Consider the following 18,177-nt stretch of genomic DNA (forward strand, 5'->3'; position numbering starts at 1 on the left):
AATGCTACATTTCCTGGCAGCATCCATGATGCGCACATCTTAAGTGAAAGTGCTATTCCTGACCTGTTAATCAGCCAGAAGGTCACGGTTGGATGCTGGGGGATAAAGGGTATGGCCTTGCAAGTTGGCTGATGACCCCTCTGCGTAATCCCGTCACTGAAGCACAGAAACGGTATAATGAAAGTCACACAGCATAGTCGCAACATCGTTGAAAAGACAATTGGAGTCCTAAAACAGCGCTTCAGATGCCTGGATCATTCTGGAGGCAGCCTACAGTACCACCCTGATCAGGTCGCAGAGTTTATTGTGGTGTGTTGCATGCTGCATATAACCTAGCTATAAAGAGAGGACAGGTAATGCCAGATCAGGCTGCAGGTCCACCTCCAGAAGGAGGTGAGACAGAAGAGCCAGCCGACGAGGATGAAGATGAACAAGCGGGAGAGGACGCAGGCGAGGACCTAGGGGAGCTTAATCAGCCTGGCGATCTCGCACCGGTACCACCACAGCCCTCCCGAAGACCAGTAGCCAGTGGCAGTTACTCGACCGCTAAGCTGTTGCATCAGCAGCTCATTAATGAACGCTTTGCATGAACTATCATTGTGGATATTCAAATGTTCATTTACAGTTAGGGTTAATCAAAAGTTTCATTTGCGTGGGGTTTCCTTGTTGTGTTTCCTGCACTGGCCTATTATGGGAATTAGTTTAAGTAAAGTTTAAAGTACTAGTATAATAAAAGTACTGGTATAATAAAAGAATAAACAAACAAATACGGATGAAAAATTGTACATTTGATAACTAATGTAACTAAGAGAGAAGGCACAAAATTTGTTGAATTAAAGATTTTTTTTTATTAACAAAGAAATGGAAAATGTTTAATAAACTATTGAACAACACCCTCCCTCCAACCCCCTGCCCCACACCAACCGCATCCTTCCCTCAAATCCCCAAAACTTTAACAATTAACAAAAAGGAAAAAACGGTTGAACATTGAACTTTGAACATTGAAACTTTTGAAAAAGACTCCCCTCTCCCTACCTCTGGCCACGTTTCCCTCCAGATCCTGTCCCACCCCGTGTTCGCACCCCACCCGCCCATTTTGGTCTACGCAGACCGACACAAATGCGTTGTGCAGTGTGTGACGGCAAGACTTCCTGCCGTGGTGGAGGTGACAGAGTGGAAGCAGAAGTCTGAGGCTCCATTTCCGAGTCAGGAGGAACTGTGGCCTCCGTACTCGCTTGCGTGCTTGGGGTCTCACTACGAGTTGACATGACACCTGGTGCAGCGCCGTGTCCAGCCAGCACCGCATGCGGTAGGGCAGTGGTTGCGGCTGTCTGCGGCCGAATGGCCTCCAACGTTTCCTGAACAGTCTGTGACTGCTCAGAAAACCAGTTGGAGAAGTTCGTGCAGAACTCGCTCCAGGTTGTGGAGGACTGGCTCCAGTTAGCAGAGAAACCCGCAAAACCCTGGATAAGGTCGCGCCCGATCCCGACCGTCTCCCTGCACAGGGATAATAAGCTTTCTGTCTGGCTCTCCGTGGTAGGTGATTGCTCACCACGCTGACCGGACCTCAATAGAGATGGCCGCAGGTTGTTCCCCCCCCCCCAAAAAAAATGTGTCTTCCTCTTGCTCCTGCACAGCATGAGGCAGCAGTGCCTCCTCTTCTGCCTCTTCCTCCTGTGAACTATTGTCTGGCTCTGTAGTAGTGGAGGTGTCCATTGGCTCCACGGACACTTCACCACCTTAGAAAGACAAATGACATTTTTAAACAATGTACAACAATACAAATCAATACATATCAATATTTCAATAACCCAAAACATTACAATGCTTTCCATTACTCCATTTGCACAAGGGTTCACCAGGCCTAACATGACCTCATTCGTAGATCAAGAGTACATCAAAATTATATATCAAATTGCATTATAATTGCATAACATGACATGCGTAACCAAGATATTTTTAGTATGTATTTACTACTGTTTCACACATTACATAGTGCACAGTTCCCATTACTCACGTGACTCAAGGGTGGGTTCGGCCACACCACGGGTCGTGACCGAACTGCTTTCAGACCCCTCGTATTCACTGAGTCTGGGACTGTTGCAGAGCTGCCGCCTGTCCTACGTTGCTCTGACCGGTTGATAGATATCTTCTTCTGTAAATGATAAGATAACACTGCATGGCATAAACTAATGGATTTGGCAATAAACATTTAAGACTGACAGATTTAAATGTTCAATTAAAAATTTGAATTACATTGCATATGAATAATATTTCATACTATAAGATTCAACTTAATGTTAGGGTGCAGACATTTATTCATTATTTAATTATGTTATAATATAACGAACTGACATTGAAGATTCTAATTAAAATTTCCATACATCATTAAATAATACATATGGATGATTTTAAATGTAAATTTCAACTTACTCTGGCTGCTGTCTGCAGGCTGTTCCATCTTTTGCGGCACTGTCAGGTGTGCGTGCTTCGTTCGATCACGTTGGCAATCTCAGCCCATATTCGTCTCTATGCACGGGGTCCACCCCAAGTCAAGTCCTCCCACCTCGTGCTCACGATATTTACAAGGGCCTCATTGGCCTCCTCGCTGAAGGGCTTGGTCCTTCTCCTCTCATTTTCTCCTTCCATAGATTTTTTTTTTATATAGCAGTATTTCAGCAATTAAATACTGTTGACAAATATATAATTATACTTATAAGTTTTTATAAGTATTTTAAATTCAAAAAAAAAGTAAGATCTCTCAAATTTATTAATTTTACTTTAAATTCCAAGATACCATCTACCGAACACAAAAGCCTCTCTCCTCTGTCTCTTTCTCTCTCTCTGACCCTCCCTGTGCTTTTGAGCATGTGTGATGACCCCTGACCTCTCACAACGCGGCAAAGAAAATCAACCTCAAAAAAAATCCTACACACGCACAGAATAGCATTGCTAGGGAAGCTTTTTTTTTCTTCTTTGACTTCCGTTTTCTTTCGCCGATTGTGAGATCGCCAAAAAATCAGATTGCCCATTTGACATCGCCGGAGTACGGTTGAGTGGAAAATTGCAAAATAAAATGGGCCTTGTGCCGGCAATCAGCACGGTCGATACGTCCCACATCGTGGAACAAGGCCCATTTTTTTGGGCCTTAGCCATCTAGTGGAAAGTCTAGCCCAGTATATTATTTCCAAGTCAGGCTGGTGTGTGACTTGGAAGGGAGCTAGGAGGTGATGGTGTTCCTACAACATTGCTGCACTTGTCCTTCTCTGTGGTAGAAGTGGGAAGAAGGTGCTGTTGAAGCTATTTTGGTGACTTGTTGAAGTGAGCCCTGTAAATAGTACAGGTATATGCTACAGCTATAGTTCACCACCCATGATGAGGGATAGATATTGAGTCCAAGGGCAGCCATCAAGTGAGCTGCTCTGTATGTTACTTGCCAAATTTGGAACATTCAGCAATGAGACATTTTGGGGGCTATGAAAATCTGAAACAGATTGCAACCCACGGAAATGAATAGCTTTTGCATGTTTTAATAGTTGTGTGTGTGATATGTATATATATATAACTGATGTATGTACAGAAGCAGAGTTTTCACAGGAATTAGTGAGTCTCACTGAACAGAGATGAAACTTGGCAGGTCTGCAATCTTATTAAATTATCACAAGTACACAGCACTCAACAACTAATGTGATGGTAATGTTCTTAATTTGGCTCTTAAGTCAGCGATTTACCTTAGCTACAGAAAGACTGTGAGACTTAACTGTTTAGAACATGACAAAGAACTTGAAATGGGAAATGATAATTTGGCCCATCAATTCTCTTCCTCAGACCATGTACAGTTTGCTTTATGGAATCCACCACGTTTAATTACATAGGATTTCATAGGATATATGGTACAGAAACAGGCCAATCAGCCCAACTGGTCCATGCGCTGCATTTGGAAAGCAGTGACGGGATCGGACCAAGTCAGCATGGATTTATGAAAGGGAAATCACGCTTGACAAATCTGGAATTTTTTGAGGATGTAACTAGCAGAGTGGACAAGGGAGAACCAGTGGATGTGGTGTATTTGGATTTTCAAAAGGCTTTTGACAAGGTTCCGCACGAGAGATTGGTGTGCAAAATCAAAGCGCATGGTATTGGGGGTAATGTACTGACGTGGATAGAAAACTGGTTGGCAGACAGGAAGCAGAGAGTCAGGATAAACGAGTCCTTTTCAGAATGGCAGGCAGTGACTAGTGGGGTGCCGCAGGGATCAGTGCTGGGACCGCAGCTATTTACAATATACATTAACGATTTGGATGAAGGAATTGAGTGTAATATCTCCAAGTTTGCGGATGACACTAAACTGGGTGGGCGGTGTGAGCTGTGAGGAGGACGCTGAGAGGCTGCAGGGTGACTTGGACAGGTTAGGTGAGTAGGCAAATGCATGGCAGATGCAGTATAATGTGGATAAATGTGAGGTTATTCATTTTGGGGGCAAAAACACGAAGGCAGAATATTATCTGAATGGCGGCAGATTAGGAAAAGGGAAGGTGCAACGAGACCTGGGTGTCATGGTTCATCAGTCACTGAAAGTGGGCATGCAGGTACAGCAGGCGGTAAAGAAGGCAAATGGTATGTTGGCCTTCATAGCTAGGGGATTTGAGTATAGGAGCAGGGAGGTCTTACTGCAGTTGTACAGGGCCTTAGTGAGGCCTCACCTGGAATATTGTGTTCAGTTTTGGTCTCCTAATCTGAGGAAGGACGTTCTTGCTATTGAAAGAGTGCAGCGAAGGTTCACCAGACTGATTCCAGGGATGGCTGGACTGTCATGAAGAGGGACTAGATTGACTGGGCCTTTATTCACGAGTTTAGAAGGATGAGAGGGGATCTCATAGAAACGTATAAGATTCTGACGGGACTGGACAGGTTAGATGCGGGTAGAATGTTCCCGATGTTGGGGAAGTCCAGAACCAGGGGATGTAGTCTAAGGATAAGGGGTAGGCCATTTAGGACTGAGATGAGGAGAAACTTCTTCACTCAGAGTTGTTAACCTGTGGAATTCCCTGCCGCAGAGAGTTGTTGATGCCAGTTCATTGAATATATTCAAAAGGGAGTTAGATATGGCCCTTATGGCTAAGGGGATCAAGGGGTATGGAGAGAAAGCAGGAAAGGGGTACTGAGGGAATGATCAGCCATGATCTTATTGAATGGCGGTGCAGGCTCGAAGGGCCAAATGGCCTACTCCACCTATTTTCTATGTTTTTATGCCGGTGTTTATGCTCCACGTTTTCCCTCATCTAATTCCATCAGCATAACTCTCAATTCCCTTCTCCCCCATATGTTTGTCTAGCCTCCCTTTAAATGAACCTATACTGTTAGCTTCAATCACTCCCTGTGGTAGCGAGTTCCACATTCTCACCACTCTTGGGGTAAAGAATTTTCTTCTGAATTCCCTTTTGGATTTCTTGGTGACTATATTATATTGATGGCCTCTAGTTATGCTCTTCTCCACAAGTAGAAACATTCTCTCTCTATCCACTCCATCAAAACCTTTCATAATTTTAAAGACCTCTATTAGGCCACCCCTTGGCCTTTTATTTTCCAGGAGAAAAGAGACGCAGCCTGTTCATCCTTTCCTGATATGTATACCCTCACATTTCTGATATCGTTGTAAATCTTCTCTGCACCCTCTCCAGTGCTTCTATATCCTTTTCATAATATGGCGACCCGAACTGCACACAGTACTCTTAATTGTGGTCTAACCAAGGTTCGATAGAAGGTTTAGCATAACTTCCCTATTTTTCAATTCTATACCTTTTAAAAATAAACCCTATTTCTTGATTTTCTTTTTTTTTTATGGCCTTGCTAACCTGTGTCACAAGTTTTAGTGATTTGTGTATTTGTACTCCCGAGATCCTTTTGATCCTCTATCCCACCTAGACTCATACTCTCCAAGTAATAAGTGACCTCCCCATTCTTCCTACTAAAATGTAATACCTCTCACATTTATCCGTGTTAAACTTCATTTGCCAATTATATGACAATCCTGCAAATTTATTAATGTCATCCTGTAATTTATTGCAGTCCTCCTCAGTGTTGACTCGCAACTTGGTGTCATCCGCAAATTTAGAAATTGTGTTTTTGATTCCAAAGTCTAAATTGTTAATATAAATGATGCGGCTCCTGGTGACGACCGGAAGCATTCTGCACTTGCGCACTTCCGGTTCTTTTACGAACTCAAATGTACAACGATAGAAAAGATTTGCGTATGCGCAGATGTTGGCCGGGACCCAACAGCCGTGTCCATCTTGTTTTGATTGATCGAACTTCCTGGAGCTGGATGGGGGGGCAGAGGCAGAGAGAGAGAGAGAGAGAGAGAGAGACACTGGGGAGGAGGAGGGAGAGAGATAGAAACTGGGGAGTGGGGGAGAAGTAACATGACTGGGATGAGGGTGATTGTGGGGGGGGCGGCTGGAGAGTGAGAGAGACTAGGGTAAGTGAGACTGGGGGCAGAGAGAGAGAGAGTTGGGCAGAGAATGAGAGTGCGGCAGAGAGAGAGAGTGAGTGGGGAGGGGAAGCGAGAGAGAGAGCGAGAGAGACACTGGGGGGCAGGGAGAGAGAGGGGACGGGGAGAGAAAGAGAGGGAACTGTGGGAAGCCGGGTCACATTCTTCCAACCCCACCCCTATTATGTCCATAATGTACTTATGAATGACTCCACGAGGCAATGTGTTGTACTCAAACTGGAGTGACCTTGGTCCTTTATTCCAAACTCCAGAGTGAGGCATAAGCCTGGTGTGCAGCCTTTTATACCGGGGCAGGAAACTCCCGGTCTCTACCAGTTGCACCCTCTAGTGGTACCAGCATGTATACACACAGCGTAAACCTTACTGATCAGTACATCAGGTAAACAAGTCTCCATCTTATGCAACCACACAATGACTATACAGAGAGTACATCGATAGCCTGCATATACATCATCACTCACCCCCAAGTCCTTTGTTCCAATTACCTTTGCACTATGTGCTCTGGCTTAGCTCTCCCCAGACTTAAGTGCCAATAGCCCTTGCACCTTGGCTGTGCTTTGGCTTGGCTCTCTCCCTGTTAACCCCCAAGTCCTTTTGCCACAACGTTGAGTAGTGGCAAAAGGACTCGGGGTTAACAGGGAGAGCGCCAACCAGTTTGGATGGTTCGATGATGCAGTGGAAGTTCCAGAGGGTTCTGGGTGTGATCCATGTATGTGTCCATGGTTACGTATATTCATTCCCCTCCCCCCACAGCGAGGTCATGCAGCTGGCCCATTACATTAGCATATAGGATCATACACAGTGCAAGTTCAAAGAAAGGAAGAAGAAAATTCTTTACAGTTTGTATCGTGACACCTTGGTTCAGTGACTTACTTTCGTTACATTTTACGGTCGTGCGCCAGGATTGGGTAGTTTTCATTCATGGTTCAGTCATGATCAGTACTGAGGTAGCAGTACAGGTATGCGAGGACGCTAGTTCCAGAGTAACCGGACGGGGTCCTAGTCGTCTGATGGCGGCGCTGCGCCCCCTGCTAGTGGGGTGGGCTTGGTTCGCTCACCTAGCCAGGACTCGGGGCCTTTGCTGTTGCCTAGTGGTGGGCAGAGCCACAGATGTATGTGGCCTCCCTGTCCTCCTTTGAGAGCTGCAGAATCTTCTGCCTGCTCTCTAACGGTGTTGGGAACGTGGCTGTTCCAGGTCCCGTTCGGGGAACTCGTTGGTTCTGACCTTTCGTTCCCGGACATGGCCGAGGTAGCGACTGGGTCTGGGGGCTGCACCGTCTCCACCCGGGTGGTGGGCAACGGCGGCCGACTGCGCGTATTGGTGCCGCCTTCGTTTCCAGGTCCGTGGCGAATAGTGCCATCGGGTGCCTGCAGTGTGGGATAGACCTGGGGCAGGGTATCAGGATCAGTGACTTCACCCTCCTGAGGTCGCTGGCTTGCTACTTTTGGGGACACTCTATTCCCGACATCTCGCAACAACATTTTGTTCACAATCTTAATCGATTCGCTACATTGATTGCCATGCATACAATGTCTCATTAAGTTCAGTTGGTTGCTGATCTTTTTTTTCAGCCACGCTGCACCTCGCTGCAGCATGGACGCCATCTTGCCTCTGTCCTCGAGGTAGACTGCCTTGATCCTTCTCTCCCGCGATTCTGCCACAAAAGCTGGAAGAGTGCCTGTGAATTTGATCTTCCTCCCCAGGAGTCCTGCCACTGGAGTGAAGAGATCTTCCCATTTCCACTGGATCTTCCCCATCCACCTTCTTCCGAGTAGCGTTGGGCCATCAATCCACAGAGGTAACTTGTGCACCACGCCATTATGGATTACACTTACATCCGCACTACCAAGGACTGGGATCAGCTCCTTGGTGTAGGTGCCTAACTTTTCCTGTACTGGAACCAGCTCTGGTCGTTTTTCGTTCCATAGCCTCTCGAAGGTATCCTGGATCATCACTGACTGGCTCGTTCCCGTGTCTACTTCCATTTATCCCGACTTCCATCTTCACTGGAGGACAATCAGTGGTGCAGGTGTACACTCCATACGCTTCTTCTTGGGGCTGAGCTGCCTCTCTGGCCAAATCATCATACTCTGGATTCAGAGTCATCTACCGATTCCTCTGCTAGGCGGTGAGTCGTATTTCTTTTACACATACGCTGGAGATGGCCCTTCGTGTCACAGGCTTTGCCTTCGTACTCAGCAAACGGACACTGGTGAGCCCTATGGTTTCTTCCCCAACGCCAGCATGGTGCTACTCGATTAGCACCCCTCGGCGGACTCTGAGTTCTGGAACCCTGAGGTCTGTGCTCTCTGCCCTGGGCAGAGCCACGTTCTACAGTCTTGCCTGTGAAAGGCACCATTCTGTGTACAGTACTTGCCGGGTTTGAGTCCGCAGGATGAATAATTTGCTTGATGCTGCAGGTCGAGGTCATGAACACCTGTCTGATGCTGATGGCTTTCTGTAGGTTGACTGTGGTGTCGGCAGATAATAGCTTGTGAAGGAGGCCCTCGTGGTCAATTCCTATAATGAAGATGTCTCGCAATGCTTCGTTGAGGTGCGTGCCAAAATCACACGGTGCCGCAAGTCTCCTGAGGTTGGCAGCATATTTTGCAATCTCCTGGCCCTCAGGTCTGCGGTGAGTGTAGAATCTGTGTCTGGCCGTGAGGATGCTCTCTTTTGGTTTTAGTTGATCGGGAATTAGTTCAGTCAGCTCATCGTATGTGTTATCCTTGGCCTTCGTGGATGCCAGCAAGTCCCTGACGAGGCGGTAGACCTCGAGCCCACAACTGGTCAGCAGTATGGCCTTGCGCTTCTCCGCTGATGCGTCCGTCTCCCCTGCCAGGTCGTTTGCCACGAAATATAGCTCGAGCCTTTCTGTGAAAGCATCCCAATCGTCACCCTCTGCAAAGTCTTTTAGTGTGCCAAAAGTGGCCATAATATCGCGTGAAAGTCCTTATTCTCGTCGCCAGTTATTATGTCCGTAATGTACTTATGAATGACTCCACGAGGCAATATGTTGTACTCGAACTGTAGTGACTTTGGTCCTTTCCTTCCAAACTCCAGAGTGAGGCACAAGCATGGTATGTAGCCTTTTATACTGGGCCCTGCCACCGGGGCAGGAAACCCCCGGTCTCCACCAGTTGCACCCTCTAGTGGTGCCAGCATGTATACACACGGTGTAAACCTTATTGATAATACATCAGGTAAACAAGTCTCCATCTTATGCAAACACACAGTGACTACACAGAGAGTACATCCATAGTCTGCATACACAAAAACCCCCTTTACAGCCACACCTGATTTCTCGTAAAGCTTGGTGCGTGTGTGACAAGTGACATTGGAATGGAAGAAATATGGAAGTCACAACACACTCACTTTGCTTCACACCCAATAAACCTGTTAACACTCCGTAACCCACACACACTGCCGCATCCATGGGGGCGGAGGGGAGGGGAGGGGCTGTGCTGGGCTAAGGTCAGGAAAATCGGCTGGCGGCGGGGGCAGGAATCTGGGCTGGGATGGTGCGGGAACCTGGGCTGGTGCGCGTGTGTGTGTATGTGTGCGTGTGTGTACGCACGCACGCGTCCCCTCTCCCATTCCCTCCCCAGTGTCAACTCCCATCCCCAGTCTCCCCCCTCCATCCCCGGTCTCTCCATCCCCGGTCTCTCCATCCCCAGTCTCTCCATCCCCAGTCTCGCCCCCCTCCCCCCTCCATCTCCAGTCTCCCCCCTCCATCTCCAGTCTCCTCCCTCCATCCCCAGTCTTCCCCCCCCCCCCTCCCCCCTCCATCCCACGTCTCTTTCTCCTCCCCGCCCCCCCCCCCCCCTCCATCCTGGGTCTCTTTTTCCCCCCCCCCTCCATCCCCGGTCTCGCCCCTTTCCTCCCTCACGGCCTCCCTCCCCCCCCCCCCCCCCCGGGTCTCCCGCCCCCTTCCCCAGTCTCTCGGCCCCCGCCCCCTTCCCCAATCTCTTTTTTTCCCCACCCCCTTCCCCAATCTCTTTCTTCCCCGCCCCCCCCTCCCTCCCATCTCTCGTTCCCCCTCCCCACTCCCTCCCCAGTCTATCTCCTCCCCCCCCCCCCCAAAAGTCTCTTCACACCCTCTCCAGTCTCTCTTGCCACCCCCCTCCTTCCCCAGTGTCTCTTCACCCCCTCCCCAGTCTCTCTTTCCCCCTTCCCTCTCCCTCCCCAGTCTATCTCCTTCCCCCCCCCGTCTCTTCCGCCCCCCCTTGTCTCTTCCCCCTCCCCCCCCTTCAGTCTCTCTTTCCCCGCCCCCCCCCCCCCCACTGTGTCTTACCCCTCACTCCAGTCTCTTTTTCCCCCCACCTCCCTCCCCAGTCTTTCCCCCTGCTCTGTTTCCTACAAGCTCTTCCCCTCCCTCCCCCCACTGATGTCATGGTGACTGGTCGGGGTGGCAGCAAGGGCACGTCCGCCCCGCATCCGCCCCAGTATCTGCCCTACCAATAAAGAATTCTAGCAGCTGAATTTCTCCGGTATCTTCGCTCCATGTGTTGGGACGGAGAGAAAAAAAACCGGAAGGTGCGCTCCATTTGGGTGGGGGCCAATTTCAGCCCCAGAGAATCTTCACCAGTCACAATCATGTTGCAGAATTCAATTATGAAACGGGGAAAAATATAGATCGACCAAATTATCTCAAGTCCAATTGGGTGTCAAATTTTTTTAAGTTCTTATATTGACTGTTTCTTTCTATGAGGGATCACAGTTGAATGTAATTCTGTTCTCCCATGATGTCCATATGTGCGCTTTCAAGAGGTGGATCAATGGCTATCTGGAAAAAGAAAGGATGTACGAGTAAATTTCGTGATTCTGTTGTCCCAATACGGAGTTTCTCTTGATGGATGCATGTGCTGGAGACAGGGCTACGACATTCTAGCTAGCACTGAATCTCTTCTGGGAGTGCTGGATTGCTGAATTTGCACTAGGGTGAGACGGGTAAGTGGGCTAATCTACCTAAAAAGGATAGGTTTGTTTGACCTAATGGATTTTTCCTGTCCTAAAAACCTCATGTTCTTGTACCCACATATAGGCAGCACTAATTGTTTATGGATTATTGTCTGGAATGTTTAAAAAAAATTGTTTCATATGAAGGTTATCAAGTAGGTTAGCAAAGCAGTTAGTAAAGCATATGGGATCCTGGGCCTTATAAATAGAGACATTGCTACAAAAGCTAGGAAGTTATTCTAAACCCATATAAAACACTCGTTTGGCCCCAGCTGGAATATTGTGTCCAATTTTGGACACCACACTTGAGGAACGTTGTGAAGGCTTTGGAGAGGGAGCAGAAAAGATTTTGTAGAATGGTTCCAGGGATGAAGGATTACAGTTACGTGGATAGACTGGAGAAGCTGGGGTTGTTTTCCTTAGAGCAGAGAAGGCTGAGTGGAGATTTGATAGTGTTTAAAATCATGAAGGGTTTAGATAGAGTAAATAAAGAGCAACAGTTTCCAATGACTGAAGCGTTGATAACCAGAGGGCAGAAATTAAAGGTGATTGGCAAAAGAACCAGAGATGACATGAGGAAAAACTTTTTTACGCAAGGAGTGGTTAGGATTTGGAATGCACTGCCTGATAAGGTGGTGGGTACACATTCAATAGCAGCCTTCAGAAGGTAATTGGATAAATATTTGAAGGAGAAAACATTGCAGGGATATGGGGAAAGAGCAGGGGAGTGGGACCAATGCTCCCTTTAAGCTGTATGGTCACGAAGCTTATCCAGTTCTCCTATAATCTAAAAAGACATTCTGTGAATATAATGAATTGGTTAATTCCAAAATCTGGGGCTTCCTTTATTGCTCTACTTTTAGGGTAACATAAACATGTTTGACACCCAGTATAACTGCTGCTTATTTGCTCTTAAACCATTCCTTTATCCAGGTAACGTATATTTGGCTTTAATATTAATCATTCAGAATTCGACTCTGTAACCCAATCCTTACTGGTGCAGTGTCTCAGTATTTGTTTTCCCTCTTGTGATTCTGCAGGTTTGGGCGGTTCTTTCCTTTTTTGTAATAGATCAGTCTTTTTCACATCGTCCACATTTCAATACTGGACATAATTGTAACAAGCGTTCTTAGACAAAACAGCAGTGTGATTACATTAGATTATTAAATCATATCCTTCATGGCCATCACATATGCGCATATTGTTTGACTGTTGATAATCTGTGCTCTAGAAGGTGCTGACAGCGAGCCTCTTGTATTACCAGGTGTTCGAACTGTATCTAGCTGCTTTGTGGTTCCAATGGCAACAGGAATGAGCCTGACACTCTGCTTTCTTGCACTGCGACACAGGAGACCTAAAGCAAAGTTTATCATATGGCCAAGGATTGATCAAAAATCATGCTTCAAATCCATGATCACAGCAGGTACAAAATTAATATCATGGTATCAAATGGTTACTGAACATACAGTTCTACGCCACTGACATGGATTTCCTGTTTTGGCTGTTCTATTCTCCAGTTCTCTTATAATTTATATTCTGCTATGATTTTACTTCTCACTTTAATAACGTTGTTGAAGTTATGTACCCTCCCATCGGGGCATACATCTTATTTCTTCTCCCTTCCGATTTTTTTTTTCCTTCCCTCTCCTCATCAGGAAAAATACTCCTGTTTCAGAGAGAATGTTCCCAAAATGTCATTATTACAGCTCTGGGCTTTCTGGAGCAGAGCATTAGAGTCACCCAGTAGAGGCTCTTCATCTGCTTTTTTTTAATCCACCACATGGAGGAACACTTGGTCTCCTTCCCTGCACTGTAACTGAAGTCAGGAATTCAGTGGAGGGGTGAGACTGAATCTATGTCTTACTGCACTGTGACATGGTGTTCATGCTTCAACATGACGACATCACCTGAAACCACGACGTCAGGTTCCACATGTACTCTGGCGACACCCAGCTCTATCTTACACCACCTCTCCCGATCCCTCCACTATCTCTGATTTGTCAGACTGCTTGTCCGACATCCAGTACTGGATGAACAGAAATTCCCACCAATTAAATATTGGGAAGACTGAAGCCATTGTCTTTGGTCCCTGCCACAAACTCCATTCCCTAGTCAGTGACCCTGTCCCTCTCCCTGGCAACTGTCTGAGGCCGAACCAGACTGTTAACATCCTTGGTGTCGTATTTGACCCCGAATTGAGCTTCTCACCACATATCTGCTTCATCACCAAGACTGCCTACTTCTGTCTCTGTAACATCACCTGACTCTGCCTATGCTTCAGTTCATCTGCTGAAACCCTCATTCACGCCTTTGTTAGCTGTAGACTTCACTATTCCAGTGTTCTCCAAGCTGGCCTCATATCTTGCATCCTACATAAACCTGAGCTCATCCAAAACTCTGCTGTCCGTATCCTAACTCATACCAAGTTCCGTTCAACTGTCGCCCCTGTTTTCGTTGACCGACGTTAACACCCGGTCCAGCAAAGCCTCAATTTTAAAATTCTCGTGGGTTTCCCCACAGCTATATTAGTTTAAAATGACCACCCTCTCCCCCCCTTCATGGGCTGCTAGTACAGTAATTTAGCTGCTACAATACTGTACACACATTTTACCCAACATCCGAGCACTTGTATTTTCCAGCAGTAATTGCCCACAGTTCAGACACGCTAGACCAATTGCAATTTTTACTGCTGTGGTTCAGAGTATCTTACTCAACACAGACCAAAACGCAAACCTGGAATTTTCTGGTCTGTATGGCTAAGGACCACACCATGTAGTATGTTTACCCACTGAGACACTGGGGCGAGGGAGGTGGAGCAGCGGGCTGCATCCTGCTATTAAATTTAACAGATACATTTCCATAGACTCTGCTGCCAAATTGGAGCCTCATTCAGTAGGTGGGTGGATCAGAAAATCGAGCACAAAGGTCAGCGAGCCCAATTCATGATGCTACCAATCTTGACAAGAAAACCGCGACAGCTGCAAATTGGCTGTGCTAATCTCTGCGTCCCATTCTACAATCCATACTCTTACTGAGCAAGACTCTGCACGGGGAGCAGAGGTTCCAAAAATGTATTCTTTAACATACTCAACTTTGACCAATAAAAGACTGTCTCGTATCAAATGATGTTAGTGCATGAGTTGGTAACTGTTCTGTTAATGCAGCCACAAAGGTTAAATGTGGTGTCAATTTATGCTCCAAGAACAGTTGTATATTTGCACAATGTGCAGGATAGCCAATTCCTCAACAATGGTGCAAAACGTATAGTAACAAAAATAACCACCTCTAAAATAATAAACCTATTTTGTAACATAGCACAAAAATAGAGGTATGATTGATAATCTCCCCTCAGTTGACATTTCAGTTTATAATGAAATTTATATGTCTGTCTGATTTTTATTCTGTGACATTGTGACCAAATGATTTTCATGTTTTTTTTATCAACTCATATACACTTATCGTTGTTATTATTTTGCTAACCGGAAAACTGGGTTTTCACAAGATCATCATGTGTCAGCGTGGGATGTAAAATGTTCCTTAGTGTTTTATAATTGAACTGATTTATTTCCACACTTGCATTTATTTTTGGGTCAGGTTTTGAACCTGTTGTGATTGAGAATCTGCTTGAGGGAGATGAATTACGCACAGACCTGCTGACTATTGAGAGAAAGATCCAACAGCTTGGGGCAGATAATGTCCTTTGTGTTCATTCCACTACCTCCTGCTTTGCCCCAAGGGCTCCTGACAGGTAAATTATCTCCCTGCGTGCTTCTGATTTGTTAACTACGCTATACTTTTCTAGCAATTTAACCCATGCTGCTTAGAGGAAAGGAGCTATCCTGTTTATGACAACTGGCCAGCTACATGGTGGTGTTTGTAATTGTTTTATAAAAGTTAATTTGTGTTCACAAGCTGCATACATATCCTCATAAACATTTTATGTGCTGTGTGAGGGATGGATTTGCAGTGGCTTTGCTTTCTTCTTTGTTTTCTCCACGCTCCTCATTCTGGTGTACCTTTCCATGTGTGTCAGCCCCTTCTAGTACTCAATCTACAAATGTGCTTCAAGACCATGCGTGCTATTTAATCTAAGGGAAGCGCAGTTGAGACAGATTCTGTCCTCATGTGGGTTTTGCAGTTGGAGATACTGAATAGTGATCAAGATTGGGAACTATAGCTGATCACTTTTGCCCTTCCTTGTCTCATGTAACATCATCATCATAGGCGGTCCCTCGAACGAGGATGACTTGCTTCCACACCAAAAGGAATGAGTTTGCAGATGTTTCAATGAAGGACCCGATATTCTAGTCCTGAACTCAAGGGGTGGGAGATGCCTGTGAGTTTTTTTTTTAACGTGTGGTGACCGTTGCACATCAGCCACCACACGGGCTTGACAGAGCTAGGCCTTTATCCCGTGGCAAGGGTTACCAAGACGACTGGAGACCTGCTCTGCTCCACGGACCTAGTGCGCACTTATGACTATAGATGATATTAGCTAACTGCACAGACTAATGATCAAACCTGAGAGCTAAATACATAGAGCAGTGTATTTACCAACTGTGTCACTGGAAAGATCATAAAGATATTTTTTAATAGAGAAGAAGAGATGATAATTGATAGTCGTGAAATGCAACATCTGTCAGGAAGTATAAGATTGTGTTTGTGTGTCGGTCTGTCTGTCTTGGAGGGAGGCGCTGGTGGGGATGGTTAGGAAGCAGGCTCATGCCATGTTATGCTTCTGTTACATTACCTTGCTGCATTTTGAATGTCTTTAATGTTTCTGTCTATTCCTGTGGTCCTATTTTCCTGGCTTCATTTGAAGTAATATTCTGGGTATAGCTTAGGTTATACTTTAAGTGCTTTGGTGATTGCATCCGCGCATGTTAAAAGAATCTAGGGAAGCGATAGTAGAGGCACAATTAATAATTCATTAGAAAAAGATGTAGTGCTGAAGGACTGGTGGATAGCTAATGTTATACCTATATTTAAGAAGGAAGATAGAACATGTCCAAGGAACTACAGATGAGTCAGTTTACATAAGAATATAAGAAATAGGAGCAGGAGTAGGCCATAAGGCTCCTCGAGCCTGCTCCGCCATTCAATAAGATCATGGCTAATCTGACCATTGACTCAGTTTTACTTCCCTGCCCGCCTCCCATAACCCCTTATCCCCTTATCGTTTAAGAAAATGTCTATTTCTGTCTCAAATTTATTTAATGTCCCAGCTTCCACAGCTCTCTGAGGCAGCGAATTCCACAGATTTACAACCCTCAGAGAAGAAATTTCTCATCTCAGTTCTAAATGGGTGGCCCCTTATTCTAAGATCATGCCCTCTAGTTCTAGTCTCCCCCACCAGTGGACACATGCTCTCTGCATCCACCTTATCCAACCCCCTCAATCGTTTCTATAAGATCACCTCTCATTCTTCTGAATTCCAATGAGTAGAGGCCCAACCTACTCAACCTTTCCTCATAAGTCAACCTCCTCATCTCCGGAATCAACCTAGTGAACCTTCTCTGAACTGCCTCCCCAGCAAGTATATCTTTCGTAAATATGGAAACCAAAACTGCACGCAGTATTCCAGGTGTGGCCTCATCAATACCCATGTACAACAGTAACAAAACTTCCCTGCTTTTAATCCATCTTCTTTGCAATAAAGGCCAAGATTCCATTGGCCTTCGTGATCACTTGCTGTACCTGCATACTATCCTTTTGTGTTTCATGCACAAGTACCCCTAGGTCCCGTTGTACTGCAGCACTTTGCAATCTTTCTCCATTTAAATAATAACTTGCTCTTTGATTTTTTTCTGCCAAAGTGCATGACCTCACATTTTCCAACATTATACTCCATCTGCCGAATTTTTGCCCACTCACTTCGCCTGTATGTCCTCCTGCAGCCTCTTTATGTCCTCCTCACATTACCCTTCCTCCCATCACCCTTCCTCCCATCTTTGTATCGTCAGCAAACTTGGCTACGTTACACTCAGTCCCCTCTTCCAAGTCGTTAATATAGATTGTAAATAGTTGGGGTCCCAGCACTGATCCCTGCGGCACCCCACTCGTTACTGATTGCCAACCAGAGAATGAACCATTTATCCCGATTCTCTTTTCTGTTTGTCAGCCAATCTTCTATCCATGCTAATATATTACCCTCAACCCCGTGAACTTTTATCTTGTGCCGTAACCTTTTGTGTGGCACCTTGTCAAATGCCTTCTGGAAGTCCAAATACACCACATCCACAGGTTCCCCTTTATCCACCCTGTTCGTTACATCCTCAAAGAATTCCAGCAAATTTGTCAAACATGACTTCCCCTTCATAAATCCATGCTGACTTTGCCTGATCAAATTTTGCTTTTCCAAATGTCCTGCTACTGCTTCTTTAATAATGGACTCCAGTATTTTCTCAACCACAGATGTTAGGCTAACTGGTCTATAGTCTCCTGCTTTTTGTCTGCCTCCTTTTTTGAATAGGGGCATTACATTTGCAGTTTTCCAATCTGCTGGGACCTCTCCAGAATCCAGGGAATTTTGGTAATTTACAACCAATACATACACAATCCCTGTCGCTACTTCTCTTAAGACCCTCGGATGCAAGTCATCCGGTCTAGGGGATTTATCCACCTCTAGTCCCATTATCTTACTGAACACCACCTCCTTAGTGATTGTGATTGTGTTAAGTTCCTCCCTCCACCGCCGCCCCCCCAT

The 18,177-nt window shown here is 45.9% G+C and overlaps 1 protein-coding gene across 5 annotated transcripts in view; it reads left to right on the forward strand.

The window, feature by feature from the left end:
* Nucleotides 1–18,177, forward strand: part of sepsecs (Sep (O-phosphoserine) tRNA:Sec (selenocysteine) tRNA synthase) — a 109,689-nt gene that overhangs the window by 40,660 nt on the left and 50,852 nt on the right. For all 5 annotated transcript variants that reach the window (XM_070863451.1, XM_070863457.1, XM_070863462.1 and 2 more), the window contains 2 exons: nucleotides 12,736–12,894; nucleotides 15,066–15,219. In XM_070863451.1, coding sequence (XP_070719552.1) covers nucleotides 12,736–12,894; nucleotides 15,066–15,219 — 313 coding nt within the window. The remainder of the gene's footprint in view (nucleotides 1–12,735; nucleotides 12,895–15,065; nucleotides 15,220–18,177) is intronic.

Source organism: Pristiophorus japonicus, chromosome 2 (assembly GCF_044704955.1).
Source record: "Pristiophorus japonicus isolate sPriJap1 chromosome 2, sPriJap1.hap1, whole genome shotgun sequence".
In the NCBI taxonomy this organism is placed as follows: domain Eukaryota; kingdom Metazoa; phylum Chordata; class Chondrichthyes; family Pristiophoridae; genus Pristiophorus; species Pristiophorus japonicus.